General features: G+C 40.2%; 1 protein-coding gene across 1 annotated transcript in view; it reads left to right on the forward strand.

Moving 5' to 3' along the window:
* The first annotated feature begins 2,096 nt into the window (after window positions 1-2,096).
* Window positions 2,097-24,563, forward strand: part of LOC104152953 (secretory carrier-associated membrane protein 1) — a 46,632-nt gene continuing 24,165 nt past the window's right edge. The window contains exons 1-2 of the mRNA XM_068927988.1: window positions 2,097-2,360; window positions 16,290-16,367. Of these exons, the coding sequence (XP_068784089.1) occupies window positions 2,304-2,360; window positions 16,290-16,367 (135 nt within the window). The 5' untranslated portion in view covers window positions 2,097-2,303. The remainder of the gene's footprint in view (window positions 2,361-16,289; window positions 16,368-24,563) is intronic.

Raw genomic sequence — 24,563 nt, forward strand, 5'->3', positions numbered from 1 at the left:
AAGCTCACATTATTTGATTGCAATATAATTTTTATCCTTTCCAAAAGCATTTAATGCAGTTTCATTGTTGTCTTGAAAGTCACATAAAATGACAGATTACTCTTTAACAGTGCAGAAACATACTAATATCAGAGTTGTTGCTATGTCCATGATTTGAAGCATCAGTAGCCACGCAGGAAAAGGTGCTCTTTTCAGTCAAACATTCATTCATCCCTGCGTTTATTCATCTGTGTATAGCTGAAAGAAGAACAAATATAGAGTTGCCAATGCACACAACTTTTGAACTATCAACATGTACCATTGAGCTATGATATTGAACTATGGGTGACTACTGGAAAACAACATGATTTAATTTGCTGTCACTGTAAGTGAGCTGTATGAATGACTGTGACTAACACTGTAATACACTTCGGTTGATTGCACAACAGCTGCCTTTGTGTTTTTTGAAGTATAAAGTATTTTACATTTCACAGAAACAAAAAGTTGAAAGTGTCTTGTTCTTTAGAAGCTATGCTTTTATGATTTGTCCCATTTGCATGTCATCTTATATCTGACAGTCCTTCACGAGTAATTGAGAAACTTCTGCATAAATTACAGCAAGACCCATGGCAATTATTGCTATCTTTACTGATCCATGGCAAAATCAATTCTGTGATCATGTAGAATTATTCTTGACTTGTTGATGGAACATCACTATCGTAATGACTGCCAGAGTCAGGATCAGTGTGGTGATATAAGCAGATTAAAGTACATAAAAATATTAACATTCCAAGTGAGCCTTAGCACATGTTTATCCCATTTGTTCTGTATCTCTTCTGTGCTGGGTCATTAAACCTTAGCTATTGTGCCCCAGTTAGCCCAGGATTATTACTCAGGAAAAATCACATATGAATATCAAAAGGTTAAAAAGCCAATTTTAGTCTCACAGCACTTTCTTTTAGGTAGACTACAGGTTGACCTGTCTCAAATCTGTCTTTTGCATTTAAATGGAGGTTTATTTATCTGCATCATTCCAACTGGGTTCTTCAGTCTTGAAGATGCAGGGTATGTATTTCTAAGGAAGTATTTTAAAATATTTTTTCCATCAGTTCTCCTTTGAAACTCTCATGCAGTCTTCATCCTAACTTCAAAGACAGCCTCTTCTTTCCTCCAGTTCTGCCACACTCTTTTGAAGCCCTCCTCTTACAATCTTCATAGTTGCTCAAATCGTATCAGCGTCACAGTTTATCAGCAGCACAGAGTACTCTGTAGGCTGCCGAGTCTGGCTGAACATTTGCAAGAAGCTCTTTTAACATGTCTAGTGAAGGAAGCAGGCTTTTGTGACCATGTTTCAAAGCCTTACCCTACATACAGTCCTCACTGAACCTTTGTATAAGACATCTGAGAAGCCCTATGCTTGGCATGTTATTTACCTCGCCAATAAAAAAACAGAACAACACAGTGAAATGGTGTTTTATCAAGCAAGTCTCAAACCTGAAGCCTTTTTTATTAGCTTCACAGCTGCTACAGGCAGCGCTGGGAAGGCTCACTGTAGGGAATTTTAATTTTACTTTCTCGACAAGACGGCTGCTCTGGCTCATCCTGAGGGGCAGAGATGGAGGAGCAGAGAGGCTTCCTCTTTTTGCACCGTTATTGAGCAAGCCCGGAGAGGGGGTTACCCAGTGGCGGCTACCCGGGCAGACCCGGCGGCGACGGCACCGGCCAGCGGCGGGGACGCAAAGGCCGGGCAGGGGCTGGAGGAGCTTCGTGGAGGCGGCAGGGCCGCTCGGCACCCGCCGCCCAGGCCGGCAGCTGCTCGCTGAGGGGAGGGCACCGCCGCTGCCGCCATGGCGCGCGGGCGCCGGCCGTTAGTAACGGACACAACCTCCCCCCCCCGCCCCGGCTGCCGCGCTGAGCCCGCCCGGCGACAAGCCCCGGGGCGCCTTCCCGCATGGCTCCCGGCGGCGCGGCGCGGCGGGCTCGTCACGTCGTGCCTGGCTCCGGCAGCGCCACCCTCCGCCCCCCTTCCCACTCCCGCGATGGAACCTTCCAGCCCACCCCGGGAATAGGAGCGCCCCCTCCAAGCGGCAGACGGCCCGCCCCGCATCGTCATTTCCGAGGCGGCCATTTTGGGAGGTCGGCGCTTGGCGGCTCGCCGGTGTCGAAGGGGGCGGGCTGCGGGGCGCAGCGGCTGGTGGCAGCGGCTGGGCGGGGGGAGGCAGCCCGCGTGCCGCCTGCGTGTGGGGGGCACCGGAGGGACAGAGCCGCCGCCGCCGTCCGGCCGGCCGTCCGTCGCAGCGCCCGCTTGCCCGCCTGCCCCCGCCATGTCGGACTTCGACAGTAACCCCTTCGCGGATCCGGACCTCAACAACCCCTTCAAGGTGAGGCTGGGGGCGGGCCGGGGCCGGGCGGAGGGCGGGGCCGGCGGGGGCCGCCAGCCTGCCCCGCTGCCCCGGCGGGGAGGGGAGGGCGGAGCGGGTGGACCGGCGCCTCGTAGCCTTGGCCCCGCGGCGCCCAGGGCCCTGGGCCTCCTGGGGGGGTCGCAGCCGGGAGCGGCGCTGCCAGGGGTGCGGGAGGTCGCCTCACCATAGGGAAGGGACGAGCGCTGCGGCTAGCGCCGCCCGGGGGGAGCCTGCGTCTCCGGTGTCCGCGCTGGGGTGCGGGCTGCCTTCGGCCGCGGGCCTGGGGCACGGCTCTAGCGGCTCCTGAAGAAAGCCTCTGTGGGAGCCCTGGAAATGGGCACAGCCGCTTCACAAGTTCAAGTGTCCGTGTTTTGTTTCTCCTTTGGTTGCTAAAATAACACAAATCGCGCTTAAGTGCGTTATTTTGAGAGCAAGATTTTTTTTTTTTTTAGTTTCGGTGAGAAATTAGGCTGTGTGAATGCATGCTTATGTATAACGACAGAACTTTTCTTCTGTGTGACTGACCTAGCCTCAAATAATCTAGTGAATTTTCCCCTTCTTTCTCCCTCCTCCCCCTTCAAACTTACCCACTTTACATTACTTGTTAAGCATACATGGCTAGGTACAAGTTCTGCCCTTCTCTTCAGAATGGTTTATTTTAATGTATTTTAAGGCTTTTAGTTTTTTGGACTCCTGACTTCTCGTGCTCACAGCTGAGAACTGTTTCTTTACACACCTTGCAGCATCAGCTGTCAAGATGAGGTGGCCTGCTTGGATGCTTCCCCTCTTTATCTGTGCTCTCTTTGGAGCCCGGTTTAATGAACTTCTTGAGCTGCTTACTTTCATCATTTTACTGATTGTGTGCTTGGTTTTTGTGCCACTTTTTGATATCATGCTGACACTTTAAAGCACACAAATGTTATTTCAGTGGGTTTTGGCTCACTGGTTTCAGCTGGAGTAATTAAGCCTTTTTAAAATTAACTTGTCATACTTCAAGCATACTTTCATAGAGGTAGCTGCGGAGAACATAAAGTATTATTGTTGACCGTTCATTGGAGTCTGTCTAAATTGCCTTAGTTTAGTTTTTATCATAAAATTTTGCAAAATCCCTTTTTAAGCTAGTTCCTGTGTTTTTCCTTCATATTTTACACAGTGCAGTGACCTAGATCAAGAGCAGTACTGATGCTGAGCTTGCTGCCAGTAGAAGTTTGGACTGGCACCAATGGGAGTGCTGTTGTTTTAAATACTTCTGGCACAGAACATCAAAAAGGTGTCACTGTTCTAGAATATGTCTTCAGCAACAGAAAGAAGTCTGTTTTCCTCTGCTTTCTGTACTAGTGATGAGAATACTATATAGCAATATTTGTTGTGTATAGGTATCCAGAGTAGTTAAGGGTATTGGAAACAGTATAGCAGCTGCCTTTGCGTGGCTCCTGAGCCCAGGCAACCTGCCCTATGTGGTGTTTCTGAGACCTAAGCTAGAGATGTAGCTCAGCCACATGTATACTGTGAAGATGCTGCTTAAAGCTTATTCATATTTCCCCCCTGGAAAAGACTTCTATTGTAGCTGTTAGGCAAAATCCATGCTCTACTTCTTTTATCAAGATGCATTGCAGTTGAGGACTCCAGAACTTGAAGACCATGGTTAAAGCATTGCTCTGGATTTCTTTTCCCTGCAGATGTTATTTTAGGAAAGCTGTGTGGTTTTTCTTTTTAGGAAGCTTTTTTTCCCCACTTCTTGCAAGTCTCTGTTAACTTCTGTCTCATTCTACTGTCCACAAAAGGTGATTTTGCATTTCTTTACTCATCCGGGCCTTTACTTGAAGGGCCAGAGAGGCCTTATGTATGAGCCACACCTTGACTGCCATCTCACTTGAGATTAGTGGGATTTTAACCCATGTCTGAACTTCAGTTTAGTCTAACTGTATGTGTTTTAAGATACCTTGTATGTAGAACAAGTATATTCCAGATGGACCCTGGCAGCCCTTAGAATCATTTAGGTTGGAAGGGACCTCTGGAGATCATCTAGTCCAACCTCCAAGTCATGTTGTCCGAAACCTTATTTGAACTTATTCATGTTTTTATTTGTCTGTACTTGATAATTTTATGTGTGATGAGATTAGTTATTTTCTTTACATTTGCAGCCACTTTATATGCTTGTGTAAAATCAGTATGGTACAGAAAAGTGGGAGGGGCTTCATGCGCAAGAGTTGCTGCCAAGGGCTGAGAGCGGGTCATACTTTTCCTTAAAGACTTTGTTTTTACTAACTTTGTGTAACCTGCTTGTAAGACTTTCTGAAACTATTCTCATGCCTTTTTCTTTTTTTAATCAGCATAGATTTTTGTTTGATGTTGAATCAAAAATGTATTCTTTGGAAAGATAAAGGTGAAATAGAAACTCTAGTTTACTTTGTGTTTCGGGTAGTTATTCTTTCTGGAAACCGAACTTAAAATCGTGTTTCAGGTTTGATATCTCCTGGAAGTAAAGGAATTTAATTTGTAAAATAGAATTTCTTGTTTAAAGTATTTGCTTGCTCAGACTGACCGTAGAACTGTGTTGATTTATGAGATAATGGCCTCTATGTTTTTATGTGGTACCCCAAAGGCTAATATGCTTTTGAAGTCATGTTGTTCCTGTGTAAAAAAACTGTCTTCTGGATAGGTGTACCACCTACATGAAGAGATGTTTTTGTTTGAGAGACAAGAGGAAATTAAACAAAAAGATAAATAACATGCTAGTGTTAAAATGCTTTTGAAAGATGATGGTAAAATTGTGTGGAGGAGAATGCATCAATGTACCATACAAGTGAAGATGTGATCATTTCTCTAGAATTTGAGAAAGTAGTAGTAGCAGCGTTATCATGAAATATACATTTGGCACAACCTGAATTATTTTAAATGAAAGTTGGGCTAATAATGAAAGCTGTTTTATTTCCTTCACTGGGGAATGGTTGTCACATTTTTTGCTAAGTAAAGTTCTCTTTATTTTGAGTTAACTGAGGTCAAGTCAGGACGTTAAGTCAGGGTCAGAATCAGATCCAGTGACAGAAATCAGGGTCAGCTAACATCTCCATGATCACTAAGCAAGTCCCTAGGGATGAGGCAAATCTGAACACCTCGGAGAGGTTCAGCTGTGCTCAAGGCCTGGACAGTTGATTCTTGAATAGACCACGCCCGTGCAAAATAAATTTTGTATAATCAGACAAAGATATTTTTGAAATTAGCTTCAACCTCTTCCTGTGTAGCTGTCTCCTTGCTGTGTTGTGTTAGGGGTTTCGTTTTGTTTTCCTCATGAAAGAGGTGATGTTTATAGTCTTTTGTCTTGGGAGATGGTGCAAATACAAAGGTTCTGAAACTACAATCTCTTGAAATCCAGTATAAGTTTTATTTGCACTGAAATAATTCTGCAGTAGCTCAACTATGTTTTTTTTCTTTTTTTGCAGTGAATGTTATTAACTACTGAGAGATGAAGTAACTCATCTCTTTAGTGCTTTTATAGTGTTCTAATGGGTTCTACACGTGTGTGTGGTTGGGTTTTTGGGGTTTTTTCGTGTTTTTTTTTTTTTTTTTTTAGTAGAACTATGAATTTCATAGGTCTTTGTGGCTTGACTGACTGTCTGTAAAAAGGTTTGAGGACTATTACATTTGTCCAAACGTATGAAACAGTTACTTCTGAGTGACTGTGGAACTGAGACTTAAACAGGGTTCTATGCTGAATTTTGTGGGGTTGGTTCCTTTGACTTCACTGGAGCTCTGAGCAAGTGCAGGTGTTTGATACTATAGAAACTAAGGTAGGATCAAAAAAGTAAGATATACTTGTATTTGAATGTGAATGATGACATTACAGTAAAAAATCACTAAGCAGTGTGGGTGAAAACTCGAACAGAGTACCAAGCATCTTGTTCTGTTATAACATGGAAGGACGCGATCATGTGAACCTTTAAATGTATGTAACGTTAACTATGTGAGAGTTTCTCTGGGTGGGATTCAGTATCCAAATGTAAGTATATAGCGTCATTTTAAATGCCTGGTGGTATCTTGGTTTGCTGCAAGCTGTTGCTCTAAAAAGATATGGGTCTCTTGTCGATGTCTGAGATGTTCTGTGATATCTAAAAATGGCCTTGGGCACCTGACTTGGTCCCACTGAGGTCATAGGATTACTTGAGTCACTAGAACTAAGTGCATCTCGGAGCTTAACTTCACTACAGAAGTAGTTCTAGTTGTAATTTCGATATTGCACTTAATCTGACTTGCATGAATGCAAATTAATCTTCTGTCTAGTTTTGACAGAAAATATGAATTGATGGTCTGATGCTTAAGTTAGTAGCATACTGATGACTCTGCTGCCCTGTGTAGCTGCAGAGTCCATGTGATTTACACCTTGACTGCTATTGCTCAAGGCAAGCTGAAGTGAGTGAAAGTTACAGCAGGGGAGAGGAGTCTTAATTATTTTTGAAGGATCAGGACCCTAATTACTTGAATTATTTCCGCAGTATTTATACTTCATATTGCAAAAACTTTGTTGCACGCCTGTATGCATGGCTCTTTTTATATGATTATAAAATATATCCAATTAATTTGTCTGTCTTTTAAATTAGTAAAGGACATAAAATACTGATTTTATTATTCAGTTTCCCTTTGTGACTTCAGAATTTCTGAATTCCTCAAAACCTTGCATAATGTAATGTGAAACATCATGGTATTGGAGGTGTTCTTTAACATGCATGGTAGTTAGCTTTCAAGAGTACGCTTCATCAGCACTGTAGGTGCAGTACTGTGATATGTTTTAACAGATACTCAGTATTGGTTATAGCTGTACTTTTTTTGTATTTTCAGTAAAGTGTTAGGAAGTATTGCATTAGGATGGCAGCCTTCCTGCTCCAAGAACTATACACTGAGACTGTAAGTTGTGAAGAGGAACCTGCCACACCTCTCGGAGCCAGGGAAAGGGAGAGTTTTGAGACCAGTTCAGAGATAGAGGTGATACTTTTCTAGGGGCTACAGCTCCATTGCAAGATAGGACAGCTGTGGGGTTTGAGACAAATTCATCCGTGGGAGTCTATTAAGTTTTATTTGGTTTTGGAGGTGGTGAATTGGGTTTACTCAATAGCTCAGAACCCTGCATAGTCTGGCTTCCGGTTAGTGTGACTTGTAATGGGAATTGCTTGACAGTCAAGTGTAAGAACCGTGGATTGGCTACTTCTATGCTATCCTATTTATTGATTGAGCTCTGGCAGTGCTAGATTGAAAATCTTTGGATATCATTCCGTGTTGGGGGGGGGAATGGCTGATTAGTGAATGAGATGTTAAATTTGAAGCTGGAAGAGTTGAAGCATTCTAGTGGTTTTTCATCAGAGTTGTGGGTGTGTGTTTGTGGGGGTTGCTTGTTTGTTTAAGCAGAGACTTATTTCTGTACCTTTAAGTGATTAATTCCTCCAAATGTAACAAATGTAACTTCTGAGGCCAACTCTTTCTCAAAGTAAGTGTTTTTTAATCATAGGTTTTGCAGGTAGTGCAGGTGTGAGGCCCTAAGTCTTCCTTTATACTGTACACTGTAAACTTTATACTATATTAATGTGCTGTTAGGATAGAAAAACATACCTGGATCTCAAAATTAAGTTGCTCTTTGTGAAGTTTTTGTCAGCTTACACTTTCTTGGGCCTATGACCATGAAGGAAGAAATAGAGCGTGAAGATGCTTGCCACCGTGCATCAAAACCTGAGCAGCTTTTTGAAACTTTACCTTATGTAGCTTGTTGTGGCATGGACAGGGTAAAAATCTTTGGGGAGTTAAGCTGTTTGATTTATTCCAAATTTCTACTGAACATGTGCAAATTGCAATTTCAGAAGCTTAATCTGGCTGAAGGTAGACAGTGTTATGGAACTGGAAAATACATCCTTCATGTGCAGAATATCCTCCTTTCCAAGTGTTAGGTCCTTATTTAAAAGGTGAGACACAGAGTTAACAAGAAAAAGCTTTGATATCCACTGATGACAAAATACATGTTTATTCAGATTTTGTTCTAAAAAGTTAAGTTTGTCTGACACCTCCCCTCGCTGCAAAAACCTCAGGTAGGTATATAGAAAGCTAAATACAGCATATGGAGAGTTTAGTTGATTAGTTGCTCTCCGAAACTCATTTGTTTATGAAGAGTGGGGTGGATAGTTTTCTCTCTGATCGAGAAATTGAAAAACTCGGGGAAACAGTTATAGATGTTTCTGTTGCAATTTACTTAACTGATTGGAGCCATCAGTGTGATCTTTGGAAGCACTCCACAGAGAAGGGGAAGTAAAACTGCTATTGAATTTTCAGCAGAATTTGTACGTCCAGAATCTTATTGACAATTAATATTTTTCACACGTAGAAAAGGCTAATGTGAAATGAAATAGGTATAGAGAATAGTTTCTGTGATAATCAATGGAAGGCTTATCTTGAAACAAAAAGAGCTTAGCTTTTCATGCAGTTAAACAAAGGCTGAGGGGACCTTGATTGGGAAAACATACCAGTGAGAGACAAGACCTGAACTGGGAGTCAGTATTGTGCATGAAGATGGGTATAACCAATCAGTAATAATGGTAGACTGAAAGCTAAAGGGTTCTAATCTTTCAGAGTGAGGTACTGGAACTGCCAGTAGAAGTAGTAGGGATAAGAAATCCCTGTTGGTTGAGATGGACCTTGCTCATGATCTCTTGAGTCCACTCTGGGGAGTGGACTCGCCAATCTGAATTCAGTCCTGATAGACTTCTGGTCTGTGCTTCTAGTCTGCATGCCATCAGGTTTTTTCGAGGCATGACATCGTTGCTGAGCATGAGGAGTAGTTTGGAGGATTGGATTGATGCTGAACATCTCTTTTGCTCTTTGAGAACTTCCACCCAAGGACAAAAAGCAACAGGGGGAAAAATGCATAGTTAGGTGAAGGTGATTATTTAACAGTAAATGCTGAGGATGCTGGCAGAGTAAAGGCTCTGGTCGGTGTCAGTGACTATTAAAGCAGTTAGGGTGTAGGTATTTGTGAGGTTCTTGAAGCAAAAGACAAATTGTACGCTGGTACAGCTGAAGGGCAGCCATCGCCTGATCTTAGAGGTAGATGATAGGGTTGATATAATTTGCTGACTTGCTGATTGGTGATATTCTCTACCCACCCCCACCCCCCCTTTGGTTTTTTTTTTTAAACAAGAAACCTTTTTGTGTCCATTGTAAACTTGCTCACATGTTTAATACTTTCTTGGAAAATGAAGTAAAATTCTTTATAAAAAGAGTCTAAGAGTATTGTACTGAATGGAACTTTTCTCAGCTTGGATTGAAACTACTGCAGTAATCAAGAGGTCATGCCTGTCCCTGGAACGTAAACTAAAGCTGAAAATGAAGATTTCTATGCCTGCTGTAGCTTATTCTCCCCTCAGCTATTCTTAAGGAGTCTTATGAACGAATACATTTTTTTAATTCTAACTTCATTCTTTTAAAATTTTAATTTTGTTCTTTTAAAACAATTTGTATGTTTAGTGTATTGTTTCTCCTTATCCTTATTCTTTTTTTCTGAAACTAACCAAGTGTACTTGTCAGTTTACTTGGATATTTTTACTTACTGGCCTATGAATCCAGTGTAAACTTTTTTTTTAAAATATGCTGTCAATTCTAAATGCAGCATTCTAGTTTTACGTATCTTTCCAAACAACACGATTACTCTATTCTTGCTATGTATAATACTCCCTGTAACATGATCCAAGTTTTGGAAGGTATTTAGTTGTCTTATTTACTTCTTGTCAACCAGTATTAAAAATCTACCTTATTATGCTGGGTTTTTTTTTGTGATTACCTTTGTTCCCCTTATTCTTTTCCTGATAAGTGTTTTATGCACGTGTCTGTTCTTTTTTACTGCAAACTTTTTTGCTCTACTTTGGTTATGCAATTTTTATTCTAAATTCTTGTTTTCAATTGCTAATGTATTGTAAAACCATTATAATCAGTATCCAAATCAGTATTTAGAATGAGTGTTCATAAACCTACTTTCCTGACCCCAACAATAAAATGTTGCTTTTACCTCTTTGCTAGTCCTTGGAAGCAAACTATACTAAAGTAAATAAGTGACATCAGCAATATTAATAAACAATATTCTGTGCATAACCTTTTATTAATTTCCTTTAAAAAACATGCAAATACACCTCAGACTTATAGATCATTGTTATATTTTTAGCCTGGTTCCCCCCCCCCCCTTGCGTTCTGTTAAGTTACTTGTGTAAATTGCTTGTGTCTAGTATGCGTGCTTTGGCCTTTTTGGTACAAGAATGTGTATACCTCAAAATTAAAAGTGATTTTTTTTCTTTATTTTTATAAACAATCTCAAGGACAGTTTGGAGTGGGAGGATTCCTAGCTCACTACTTTCTCTTCACTGACTAACTTAAAAGCAATTAAAATTACAGTTAGAAACATAAACTTAACTGTTGGGTTTGTTAAGAATATTTTCACGTTATCTATGCTATCAAAGCATCTTACTCTGAAAGAATGCTGGGCCCATTCCCAATGAACGCTAATACAAAAAATCATTACAGATGTATCTAGTTCTTCTATCTTTAATTTTTTCATTTGTTCTGTATTAATGCTGTCTGGTAGCTGATAACTAACTTTGGTCTCCTAGACAACAGAAGTCTTTTAATTTGATTTTTAAAAAGCTGTAAAAATTTGCGTGGAATAGAGCATTCCACTCTTATTTCAATCACACGATCTTTGATTTTTTTGGGGGGGGGGTGCGGGGAAGCTACCTTCCTTTTCTTTACGTTCTAACTTGTAATTAGTGGAGTTCATACATCCTATGTATTAACTGGGTATTCAGTTAACTTTATCTGTGTCTGAATGATGTGAGTATAATTTGTTAACCTAGTACTGGAGACACTTTTAATAGTTATGTAGATGCTCTTGTCTATGCGGGGTGTAGATGTTTGTGGGGGGAGTTATTCTGTGTGTGTCTGTGTGACTACTTTTTCCATTCTTGATGCAAATAGTGGGGGTGATGCTTGTACCTGACTCTTAGTGATTCGAAGAATGGGTTTCTAATCTTTCCTTTTGAGATTGATATTGGGGGAGGAATAGAACAAGAAACAGAAAAGAGGAAAGATTAGATGGAAGCAGTTAAGTTGTGCTGATTTATTGATACTCCAGTCTTCCAAACTAATTCAGAACCTGAGGCTGTGGTATGAAATGATCACATAGCTGCATGTATGACTTCCATGCACTGCTAAATACAATATCTGGGTGTGAATGATGATCTGTTCTTAAATTCTGCTCCCTGGTTGATGTGGCCAATAATTCATAAATCAAGAGACGAGAAATTTGCGAAATTGAATCGGCAGGAGCTTGGGTCAGGTAAGGCCGGAGAGGGAAGTGCCAATTGGAAAGAGGGAACAAGGAGTTTAGGAATTATTGGAATCAGAATTCTATGGAGCAGGGACTGGGACTGGCTAGGTGGTTGGGAAAAGTCAGATTGTGGGAAGGAGCTAGTGCTAGGGCAGCTCCGTTCTGGGCAGAAGTACTGGTCCCCCCAGAACAGTCTCTTTTCAGTTGGAGATTGAACCAGGGACTCTGCAATTAGTCCATTCGGTGGCTGACATCAGATATTTGAAGTCTGTTGCAGAATGTATCAACCTTATCTTCCACTTTTCTACAGCGAGTAACCCAATTTTTGTGATCACTGAAATAGTGTAGCTTAAGTGGTTGAGGTCTGTGGATGTTTGGTAGTTCCAGCCATGCTCCTGCTTTGTACTGGTGTCCATATGCTATCACATATGGAAACTCATCTCTGGCTATTTTCTGTTTCATGCTGTGACTTGCTATTAACAACCAAAGGGAACTAGAAAATAATGCATTTTTTAATTTCATTCATGCGTTATTTTCTAGTTCCCTTTGGTTGTTAATAGCAAGAGACAGAAAATAGCCAGTGATGACTGGATGTATTTATTCCTGTAGAACATGACAGGCTTCACTGTTTTGTTCTACTCTTGCCTCAGGATGCACATCTTGCGGAATGTATAGTCTTAAAAGCATCCGTTCAAGGACAGTTGTTAAGTATTATTTTTTCCTTTCTTTGTGTGTGGTACCACTTAATCAAGGGTTGAATAATGAACACAACTTCTAAATTAAATGTTTTATTATTCTGCAACAATGAGTGTGAATGCTTCTGTTTTTTGCACTGCAACTAAGTGAGTTGGCATTCACTCTTTTTTTTAAAATGAGATGCAGTGAGCATAAGGTAAAAGATGCACAATCATTTCAGATATTCCTTAGGATGTCAGGTCCAATCTTTAAAAAAATATTACAAGTGCTGTCAAATATGAAGTGCAGCTCCTGTTGGCATCGGCTTTTCACTGCACTATGGATGTTCAGAACAGTTCAAAGTCCAGGAGCCTCCAATGGGACATTCAGACCATGAGGAACTTGTTTCTTTTTGTTCTGAGGCCAAGTGCTTAGGTTCTTCACCTGGCATTGCAAAAGATCTCTATGAATGAGTGCAGGAGAGATTCAAATCTCCAGTGTAGTACTTGCTTCTTTTAACTATTTTTTGTTTTTATTTTTATTCCTTGTAATCTTTAGTTTATTTCTCCTCATGTCTTCCAGCTTCTGGAAGCAATCAGACCCTGAGTTTCTGCTGAAGTTCAGACTCTAGAATTCAGGCTTTCTGAGAGCAGAATTTGAATGCCGCTTGGCGTGATGGGGTCCAATTTGAGTATTTCAGTGCAACTATAATAGTTTTTGCAGTTTTCCTACTAGATAATGGAACTTTTCTTATACAGAGCTGATGTTAAATGCCTTTTGCGTCGTTTAGTTTTTTCAGAGTTCCTCCTACTTTTGCAAACAACAGCTAATGAGTCAGTAAGAAATAGGAGTGTTTGACAGAAGTATAACAGTAATGACCATTGATAATTCAAAAGGGGAATGGATTTGTGATGGAGGAATTCTTGCTGTACTCACTATGTATATTTAAGCATATAATGTTTTCCTAAAACTAAGACTTGGCAAAATCAGCTTACTTAGCTGAATCAAGAGAAACCTATGTTTCCTGCTGTTCTTATTAGTCAGTGTTAAAATGTTACAGTAGTGTGGAAAGATGTAAGAAATATTTTTTTCCCCCATCCTTCTCTAAAATACTTGAAAAGAAAGTTTTTCTTTCATCAGATATTTATTGGCATTTGCATATTTGTAGTAGTAAATATAGACTGCTTTTTCTGAATTGACCACTCTTTCCTGCTTTTTGGAAACCTGCTGTCACGTGAATCTGTCATATTCTAGCTATTTAAATAGTTGCATTTGTTGCTCTTCATGGGCAGAATCTGACTGTCAGACACCAAACAAAACACAGAAATTTAGTGTTGAAACAGACTCTTCAAACAACCAAGTCAACTTAAAGTACTAAGTGCTATGTGAGTTGTAATTATGTAGACTTACGTATTCGCCATGTGGCTGATCGTTAGTGTGTTTCATATGTCTCTGTACTTCATCAATTTTATAGTTTGTAGGGATACAGTTGTTTTCTTTAAGGTAGACTATGTTCTGAGTAATTTTAGTCGTCTAGCTTTGTTTTTGTCTTCTGCATTGAAAAAGTGTATCAGTTCCCAGAATTGATTATTTAAATGCATTAAAAAGCCCTCACAAGTTGGACTGAAACACAGGCCTGAAGACTTTAAAACCTCCAGAACTAGAAAACTGAGGAACAAATAACATACATTTAGAATCACCTATTTGGAAGACTTTTTTGGTTCAGTTTACAGTGGTTCATGTATCAAGGCTCCAGCTAGCCTCACAGGTCAGTATAAAGTTTGCCCTTGTGTTCTTGCTGGAATTTTCTGATCTTCAGATGGTGTGCTTCGCAATCTCTTTTTCAGTGACTGAGTATTGTTGGACTGGAATTTCACTGTTTTTAATGGTTTTTGCTCTCATCTTTTGACTCTTCACGACCTTGTATGAAAAACTAATGGAGATGAAGATATGAAATCCTGCTGTCAGCACTCTTTTTGCACATTTTTCTCTAGTTCCTTCATTTTTCTTTTCTCCTACCCTTCCTGTTCGTATTCATGCCCAACGTACTTGGCTTTATTGCAAAGAGTAAATAGCTGGCAACTCTTGTTTTCAGTGTTGCTTTAGTTATGTGTAATCCTTCATGCCTGACTGTTCTAAGGAGCAGGAGAAGAATTGCTATTTGAAGGACTAAATTCAACCATTTGCTACTCTGATATAGTGCCGGATGGCAGTCCGTAGAATGGCTACCATTTGATGTTATTCTGACAAGTCACTTGTTAATATTGAAACACCAATGCCTGTTGATGTGAGAAGTTGCACGTTCAGTGACCAGAGGCATTAATGACACTTACACACGTTCTTTTTAAGTATTATCATCTCAAATTGTGATTTATGAAAGGTTTACTGTCTTTCAAAGTTGCTAGCTTGAGAGAGAATAACCTGAGAGCTCATGACTTATCATGTGGAAGAAGCTATGATTTGAGAGTGTTTGTGGAAGGGGTGCCACACCAAATGCATGAAGCAAACACTAGCGTATTTTCTGCTCTGCTAGTTTATACTGCCCTTAAATAATTCAAATCTAAATAAATTCAAATTTAGGCCAGTGACCTTACTTTCTACAGTCTTGTGTATTGAATTATGAAACATCTTATTTTGTTTTTTTGAAAAAAGTTCATCTGTTTGATCTATGCTAGTAGGTTACAGCTGTCAAGATTGTTAATGCTGTAATGGATGATGACTCTAAGAAACTAGATTTTATTTCTCAGTACCTTAGTAGTTTTAATTTTTTTAGTTATAGTAAGTATATATTTGTGTAGATTAAATAAGATTAATGTTTCATACTGAGGTTTTAAATTCAGCTGTCTTTGTATGTATATTTAAATGTATGTAAATACTGATCTCAGCCTTTAACTGTAATTTGTTTTCTAACATTGAACTAATTGAATATTGAAATTAAGAAACTATAGATACAAATTTACTATTTACTTGTTTATATACTTATTTAATGTATTTTATATACATACAAGTCTTTGTAGATTTGTTTTGTGTATTTGTTTAGATGTAACAAACTATATTGAATAAGTGGAATTCTTGATTTCTTAAAAAACCTTCCTCTCATCCATTCTTGTATTCTGAAGATGTGAAAACCTTAAATTTAACCGTAAAAATGATACGTATGGAAGCAGGCATTACATGGTATACATACAGTTTTTCTTAATATGAAGTTATTCTCATCTGTTTGTGGGTAATTATGCTCTTGTACAAACCAAGCCTACCAGTCTCTAGCATAGACAAATGCATCATTCCTGAAGTTACTTTCTCAGTTAAGCCTTAAGCAGTCCTCCTTACTGTATAGTTCTTTGGAGGAAAAAAGAACATCTTTTTCTATTTCTGCCAGTTCAGTGCCAAAAGCTTCTCTGATTTAGCTTTTGTCTATGGGACACTGTTTCCTCAGCTCCATTTTTTTTTTTTTTTCTCTGAAATGCTTTTACTGTTGTTGAAGATTTTGGAAGTAGTTTTCGATGGGGAAAATGTAAAGTTAAAGCGCTCTTCTGTTATGCTCTTTGTTTGGAGTATGGCTGTGGAGTTCATTGGCCTAAATGGCAGGATAGGATTTTCTTCCCTTCTCTTTTGAGAGCTGTTCTCTTATAAATCAACTGTGTGACAGATGGAGTTTCTCTTAGGCTGTGTTAATCTAGGTTTGTAAGAAGCTCAGAACGGAATGATGTCATTTAGGGGACAGAGAAGGAAAAATGGGTATTTACAGTCTTTTTAAAGTGCAAATTAAAACTTTTTTTAGATTGAAACAACAGTTGAGTTTTGTGTGAGGTAATGATGTAAGTGTTGACTCCTTGCTTTTGTATATGTGCACACATTTACAGAACTATTTTCTTTTCTAGGATCCCTCAGTAACGCAAGTAACGAGAAATGTTCCTCCAGGATTAGATGAGTACAATCCTTTTTCTGATTCAAGAACGGTAAGCACATCTATTTCTTAACCGTGCTGTTAATCCTTCTGGGTAAGAAAACTGGTAAAATCTGTGAAGGACTAGCTAGAAACAATGGAAGATCTATAAAGATAGATGATCCCACAATCATCTTCAGAGGGAGTCATCCCCTGAGAGTCTTTGGAGGATTCATTGGGTAGATCTGGCTTAAGTGAGCTTTGAACTCTCAAGGAAGAGTGGTTTCCTGAGAGGGAGCCGAAACAGAATTTCATTTTTCCCATTTAATAAGATTTCTAGTGGCCTGTCCTTTATGCTTTTCTAAATTTTGTCCTTGCTTTACAGCATGTGTGAATGTGGCACACTTCCTCCAAGTCTTGCTTTTGATTCCCGTTTCACCTACAAAAGTGCAGTTCAGAATAAGGAAAAACACTGCATTTAACAGTTCACAGGCAACGAGTGGTTGTGCTGTACTGAAAGGAATAACTTAAGGCTGAGAGACGCATTGGTTTCCAGCCAATGTCAGAATTAATGTTAATTCACATTACTGTTACAGCTACACTGATTAGAAAGACATGAATCTGTCCCGGCAGTAATATTTGGGGAAGAGACAAAAAAAGATGCTATATTCTGAGGCAGGTTGAATTTCAGGGTTGATACGAGTACCTTGTAGTAATCTATCTGTGAGAAGTAAGGTCTCTGTAAAAACAGTAAATTCAGTTCCCATAGCCAAATGTGCATGGTATATGGTAACTCTTATCCTGTGAAGACTGGATATCAGTGAAGTGCTCACAATACAGGTCTGAGTAACTAGTGATTGAGTTACATCCTTATAAAAGATGAAGTTGTTGACCATTCATCTGTCTTTCTGTCAGTGGCTCCTCAGTCCTGTCCAGGATGTAAAATGATCAGATCCCTCTCTGCTGTGACCAAATTCTGAGCATTGGGCTAGGCAACAAATAGCTTTGGGACAGGTATGACAAAACAAAGTGCCAACTCATAGGTTGGAAGGGACCTCAGGAGGTCATCTCTTTCAACTCGCTGTTCAAAGTGTGTCCAACTACATCAGGCTGCTCAGTGTCTTGTCCAGATGAGTTTTGAATACATCTAAGGGTGAAGATCGCTTGACCTCCTTGGGAAACCTGTTTGGGTGTTTGACAGCTCTTAGAGAGATTTCCCCCCCCCCCACCCCCCCACCCCTGCCAACATCCAATTAGAATTTGCTGTGTCCCAACAAATCCAGTCTTGTGTAATAAAAGCAGCAGCATCCTTCTTTTCCGAACAGCCCCACATAGTTTTAAGATGTTATACTTTGTAAATTCCACATTAATTAGGACAGAACTCAGCAGCATTTGCCTGATACTTGGGTAAGCCAGACTTTGCTCCAGTTAGTATGAATTGAGAAATAAAAATAATTTTTACAGGGTGACTATCACGTTCTTCTGAGGTAAGAAATATTACTCAAGTCTTGTTTTCAAATCTTCATTATGCCTGATGTGGAACCAAAATTTTCCAGAAGGATAGATTGTACTGCAGAATTTAAGAGGAGAAGGAAGAGATTTGATTTCTGCTGCCCTGAAGCCATGTGAGAAGCTCTCCTCATCTACTTCCAGGAATACACAAGGCATGATAGTTGTTGGGATGCTCTGGTATGAATTGCTGAAAGAGGTGTTCTGAGGCAAGTCCCAGGCAAGAAATTTAATCTCCTTATTCAGAGCCTTAGCTCACTGGGAGAGACTTTATACAATTCCATCCCTTTAGACCTTGACACTGAGCTGGAGTTTTTTTTCTTCTCATTTTGCTTGACTGGTTTTGGTTCTTAGGCAGCTTTTTTTATTGACACTGATGGAATTTTGAGCTCAAGTATGAGAGCGAGTGCACATTACTTGACTTACTGTTTTCCTGTCTTTACCTTTAAAGAAAACTTTGAGAATGGGATATGTTTGACTTGAAAATAAATTTGATTTTGATATAGTCACATTTGTTTGTTTTCCTTCACTTTGCTAAACACTTCACCTAAATAATAATAAAGTGGATGACTTTCTATCAGCTCTTAACTTTGCAATTGACATTGAAGTAAGATGGGCACAGCAGCCAACCCTTCTATTTTGATTTGCACACAAATAGTCAACATTTGTGTGTTAGCCTTCTTTAAATGCTAGATGGATTTCTGTGCTTAAAAATCCTTCTGATAAATTCAGTCCTTTTTTTTTTGCTTCTATCATAAGATGCTAGTCAAGGTTGAACAAGCTAACAGGCAATGCCAGCTTCGCTGATTTCTTTCAAAACTGCCTCTGCATTTTATTCCTAGAAATACGGTGTCAATAACCAAAATAACAAATGAGAATGTTGATTCTGCTTATTTAATATTTATGAACATTAGTGGCTTTATAAAATGCCTGTTACTTCTCAAAATTAGTTTATTCAGTTACCTGGTTTGGCAGCTTCAGAATTTTCATTATTTTCAGTACCCAGTATGTGTCTCCCACTAGAACCTCTTGTGCAGACACAATATTTGAGATGACCTTAAAACTTGGTTGTTTGCTTTTGGTTCTAAATAGCAAGTCAGTTGCTTCTGTGCCTAGCTCTAGCCTGATAGCTTGGTAATAGTATTTCCTCAATAAAATGTATATTTACTAGGTACAGTTGCATGTATTAAATGCATGTTCTATGCCAATGTTTTTAAAAACTTAAGTCGGAGATACTGCATTCCAGAATGATTTAAAAAGGCCTCAAATTTAAGACTTCTTGCGTCTTGTGCAACTACACTTAGGCCATTTTGGACAACTCTCGATCCAACAACTTGCAAATATTTCACCGTTTCAGCCTGTAAAGAACATGCTGTATGCTAGCTAATATGCCAGTAAGAATTTTTATCAGGATTATTTTAGACACTTTTCTTATAAAGTTAGCTTAATTCTTTATCAGACTGACTTCAGAGATGGCAATATGAGCAAACCTGTGCTTATTGTACATTTGGAAACTGATGTGGGACACTTGTGCAAATTAATGTGTGAAATTTTCCGTTGTATTGCCTTTTTAATAAATGCACAAATAACTGTCTGCCTTACTGCTTTGTCTACTAGCTAATAAATGATTGTCTCTTTTTAATTAAGAATATTTTAATTGCATGTATGATGCAACACTACTTTTGAGTACCCTATTTTTTTTAAAGGTTTGATGAACACAACTTGCATTCTCCCTGGTTTTTGTTATTTGCTTGCCCTTGCATGCATTTTTATTGAACTTCTATTTCTCCAGAGGTTGCTGAATATTGACAAATATTTATAGGAAAAAAATAATTTATTTGTGGCTTTATGAAAAAGTTAACTGGTTTCTAACAACATATTATCACAAATAACTCCCTCTCTCCCCCCATTTGTTTTGGTTGCTGTTTTTTCCTGTACCCTTTCCTTACTATTTTTGTCAGGGCAGTAACAGATCTTGTGTCAGCTGGGCTTTTTATTGAGGTCCATGCAGGTTTCCAGCTCTGCTGTACCATACATGACTTGAAGACGTACTGAAGAGAAATCAAAGAAAGTACTACTTTTTTCTAAGGAAATTTGGGAACAGGACAGCTGTATCTCTCTTGTAGCTGAATTCTTTTCCAAGGCAGATAGATGCGTGTGTGTTTTTTTTGAGCTTTAGCAGTTGTGGTGTGTTTTTCACTGCTTCTCAATTTTGATTAAAGTTTTGAAAGTGAGTACTTTAGTTTGTTAGGAAGACTTTATGCCAGCATGAGTCTAAAATAGTTTTATGATGTTTTCTTAATTATATTCCTGACCTATAGCAGATGTTTTATGATACACGTGGTTATTGTGTATTGAATTATGATCTTTGCATAGTAACCTGGAAAACCAACACATTAAAGCAATGTTTAATTTCTACCATTAGAGCTATATTTGAGCACTTGTACTTTATTCCCCTGTGCAGACATTATGAAGCTGAAATAAATAACTGTGAGAACATGATAGTATACAAAACCATGCATGGCTCTTATTGTACTTACTATAATATAGTAGCATTTCTTCATTAACAGGCTATAGCCTATGAAAACAATGACTGGAATACAACTTTTGTTGGGACTTCTTAACGTATGTTGAATTAGCAGAAGTCCTAGAACGATACCCAGTGAAATTAACAACAAATGTTGGAGCAAATGCACTTTTTTCCTCCTTCTTTCCTTACTACCTCTGACTTCCTTACACCCTGTCCTCTCTACTTTTTCTTGCGTTGTGCACCAATTGCAGCAAGTGATTTTAAATAAAGGTGGAATAACACATTCATGAGTGTTGTAAACATATCTACTGTAGCTCAAAAGTAAATACTTAGTGGAGTTTGTATCCATTTTAATGCCACATTAGAGTCTCAGCAAGTGTATACAACTAAAGAAGAGACTAAGCATGCTGGATTTTGTTGCTGGTGATTTAAACAGCAGTGTTGTGTAAGTTATTGGACTAAGACAGCCTTTAGAAAAGTGGAAGCCATTTCCAAAGAAAATGGAAGAACTTAAGCTCAGGCAAGCTAAGTGTGAAACTTCAGGCAAGCTAAAAGCTTTGAGGAAAAACTTAAAGCATAATTTCAAAACTTTATATCCTGGAGGTAGGAAGCTTCCACCTGCTTTAAGGTCAATAGGTGATCCTGTTGTGAGAGTACTAATAGAAGATAATGCTGTAGCAAAAAGATAAATGAAATGCTTCTTTACAAGTGGCAAATCGAGGGAAATGTCTTAAACCTGAATCCTCAGTAGAACAGGCTTTAGAAAAGCAAGAAATTGCCCTAAATGGTATTCTGCTGAGCTTTAAGGAAACTAAACTGAGAAACTGCTAAGTCTGAATTGGAACATAGCTTGGTTGGCCTTATAGCGGAGGAGGGGAAGTGATGACTATCACACTTGCTTCAGAAAAAGCTCTTAAAAGGATTCAAGCATTTAAGAGGCCAGAAGGTATAAGTTCTATACCAGGCAAGTAGATAAAACTTTATGAAGACCCTCCCCCCCCCCCCCCCCCGCAGCCTGTCATTTTGTCAAGAAATTGTGTCTTAAGTAGGTTTATGAGATAATGAATATGTGGGGAAAAGATGATATGAATGATGCATGATTCAGATTTCAAAAGCTTTGTATTTCAGTTGCAAATCTCCATCATGGTGTGGTTCAGTTCAAAGGGAATAATAAGTAACAGGGGAAGTGATGAACAAAACCACAGACACAAACCTGATAGATGAGCAATAACAGAGACAATAATAAAGACCTAAGCTTTTCAGCCGCTAATTGGTGGGCCACTAAGAAACTACAGGCATAACTTTGAAGAGATTCAACCTGGACTTGGATAAGAAGATACTTGAGACAAACAGATACTTGAGGGGTGCCTCTGGGTCTACCTAAAATTTATTAGGCAGTGTTTAGGGGAAGGGGAGCAAGGGGGAGCAGAAAGGGGTGTAGAAAAGAAGACAGATGAAAAAGGCCAGTTGTGTGTAAGCACCTACTGGTCTGTATGCTTGTCTCACTGAGGCCTGTGCCTGATGACTGACATCTGTCCTCTCTTAAATCCTTTCTTAACTATATTTCTTTGTAATTTCACTCTATCCCATGTGAGTGCTGCAATGTCTAAATGCCAGCAACTGGAGAGACTGAGTGAGTGAATAACGTGCCAACAACTGGAGTCAGACTACAGGTGATAGTGACCTGTATGTCTGTGGTGTTAGCAACTGGAGGGACTGCAGGTCACAGGGCCTGTGTGTCTGGGGTGCCAGCAGCCAGGGTGGCTAGAGTGAGGTGAAATCAAATGTCAGCAACTGGAGCCACACCATGGCTGATAGGGCCCATGTATTTGTTGTACCAGTAACTGGAGTGAATGAAAGTCTTAAGTGTCAGCAACTGGAGTGGGGACCACTCGTCATAGGGCCTGTGTGTCTGGGGTGCTAGAAACTGGAGGGACCAATGTGTTTTCCCTTGATCCAATGTGTGCAGGTATGTGCGTGTAATTTGTTAGGAAACTTCAATCTCGACTGACTCGTGAATAGGAAAAAAAACAGTTTTTGGGAAAACTCAAAGTCTCATCCAAAGGTGAGTGAGGGAGTCCAGAGTCCGGGCATGGATATTAGGCAGGCTGAGAGCCTGTGCCAATATTTGAGAGATCTGGGGGGCGACTTGTGAGATGAGCGTGTGAGAGCATGCGTTGAGCTGGACTACCTGGTGAGTAGGAGGAGACCCATATATCGGGTAACAGGGCACGGGATCCAGGCAGGGATATTAGATGGGCTGAGAGCCCCTGCAAGTATTTGAGGGATCTGAGAATGTGCGTGTGCTTCTGAATCTAGAGAGCAAGGACATGCGTTTTCAGTAGCGAGCTGCAATCATGATCAGCCACAGAAGAGGAATGGGACTTGGCTAACTGTACATGTATTTGTTTTATGTGAGTTCTGGTAGTGTTATATCTGAGTGTTGTTGAAGGCAGCACCCTATCTGTGGCAGTTTGCCTAGCTGGCTATGTTAGTGTCCTCTGTATGGGCATGTATGTACGTATATACATGCTCAGCCTCGCTAATGGCTGAAAGAGCAAACGGGAAAGCAGCAGCCACATCCATTGGCCTAGGACGAAGAGACCTCCAAGTCTCAGGCTGCACCAGGCTGTGTTTCAGCAGTTGGGAAGGAGAGATCCCTGGGTCTTGGAGTCCACCAAAGGCCACTGAATGCAGTGGCCTTTATAAATTTTCTTAACAGCTACGGTAATTATTTCATCCCCTGGCTGCTCTTGACTTTCGGAGCTAAGGACTCTGCACCCTGGAATTCTACAGTCCACTGCTCTAATGTCATTTATTCGAGGGAGCACATGCTCTTATTTACACGCTCTGGTCATGGGATCTTTTAGCAAGTCTAATGCTGCGTTTGGATGGCCAGCTAACACATCGCGGGATCTAAACAGTCTGGAAGTCTGTTCCATAAGCACATATATGCATGTTCCAGTCATTAGCAGCACTGCAGGCTCTTTGGGCCAGGTGCCTTCAAGAGCTAAGTATCTTGCTCCCCAGTACGAGAGAGACGTGGCATTACTGGAGAGAGTCCAGCGGAGGGCTACAAAGATGATAGGGGATTGGAGCATCTCTCCTCTGAAGAAAGGCTGGGAGAGCTGGGCCTCTTTAGCCTGGTGAAGAGAAGACCAAGGAGGGATCTCATCAATGTATATAAGTATCTGAAGGGAGGGTGTCAAGAGGATGAGGCCATACTCTTCTCAGTGATTGGATGAGAGGCAACAGGCACAAACTGAAGCATAGGAAGTTCCATCTGAACATGAAGAAAAACTTCTTTGCTGCTTTGCTTTCCAGAGCACTGGAACAGGTTGCCTGGAGAGGTAGTGGAGTCTCCTTCCCTGGAGATATTCAAAACCCGTCTGGATGTGATCCTGGGCAATATGCTCTAGAGGACCCTGCCTGAGCAGGGGGTTTGAACTAGATGATCTCCAGAGGTCCCTTCCAGCCTCAACCATTCTGTGAATCTGTGATCTTTAAATTCATTTTTTGAATGTTTTCCAGTCTGCTAGTCCATCTTTAGATGCTGTTACAGGTGTCTGTGAAAGGCTAATGGAGTCTTTACTGGGGACTGTAGGCAGTCTCACGCATTAATCTAGCAACCAGCTGCTTATCAGTTATGGTTTCAAATTCATGTTTGAACCCATGTTCAAGCCCCCTTGTTACTTCAGCCCCAGAGCTACAATAAGATTATTTTTGGCTCTTGTAGCATTGCTCTGGCCTACAGTGCATAAGTCATAGAGTTTCTGTTCAGCAGATTTTTATTATTTTGGTGCAAGACTGGTAAGTATCTTATGTTTGAAACAGAAGATAGTAAGACTTTTGATGGCTGTCTAGTTTTTGTAGGAGTTCCCATACAAGAATTTTTCTTTCTTACCACAGAAGGCTTTAGCATAAGAAGTTATCAGAGACAGTGAACAGATGCAGCAGTTTGCGCAGAAGGGCGCAAGAAGGCACCTTTGTCTCCAGTCTTAGTAGTGTATACTTCCTAAGATATGGTTGTGACACACTGCAGAGCCCGTTCCCCCTGTAGCTGTTGGAGTCGCTGTGTCAGCTGTGTCAGCGACTTCCACCAGACAGGCCTTCTGCCAGCAAATGCAGCTCTGCAGCTCTCAGGCTGCAGGGAGTGCCTGGGACCTCTCTGTGAGCTGGGGCTGACAGTCAGCTTTTCTGCAGAAGGCATGCTGTTGCTGATGAGTTGTG

The sequence above is a fragment of the Struthio camelus genome, chromosome Z (genome assembly GCF_040807025.1).
Source record: "Struthio camelus isolate bStrCam1 chromosome Z, bStrCam1.hap1, whole genome shotgun sequence".
NCBI classification, from domain to species: Eukaryota; Metazoa; Chordata; class Aves; order Struthioniformes; family Struthionidae; genus Struthio; species Struthio camelus.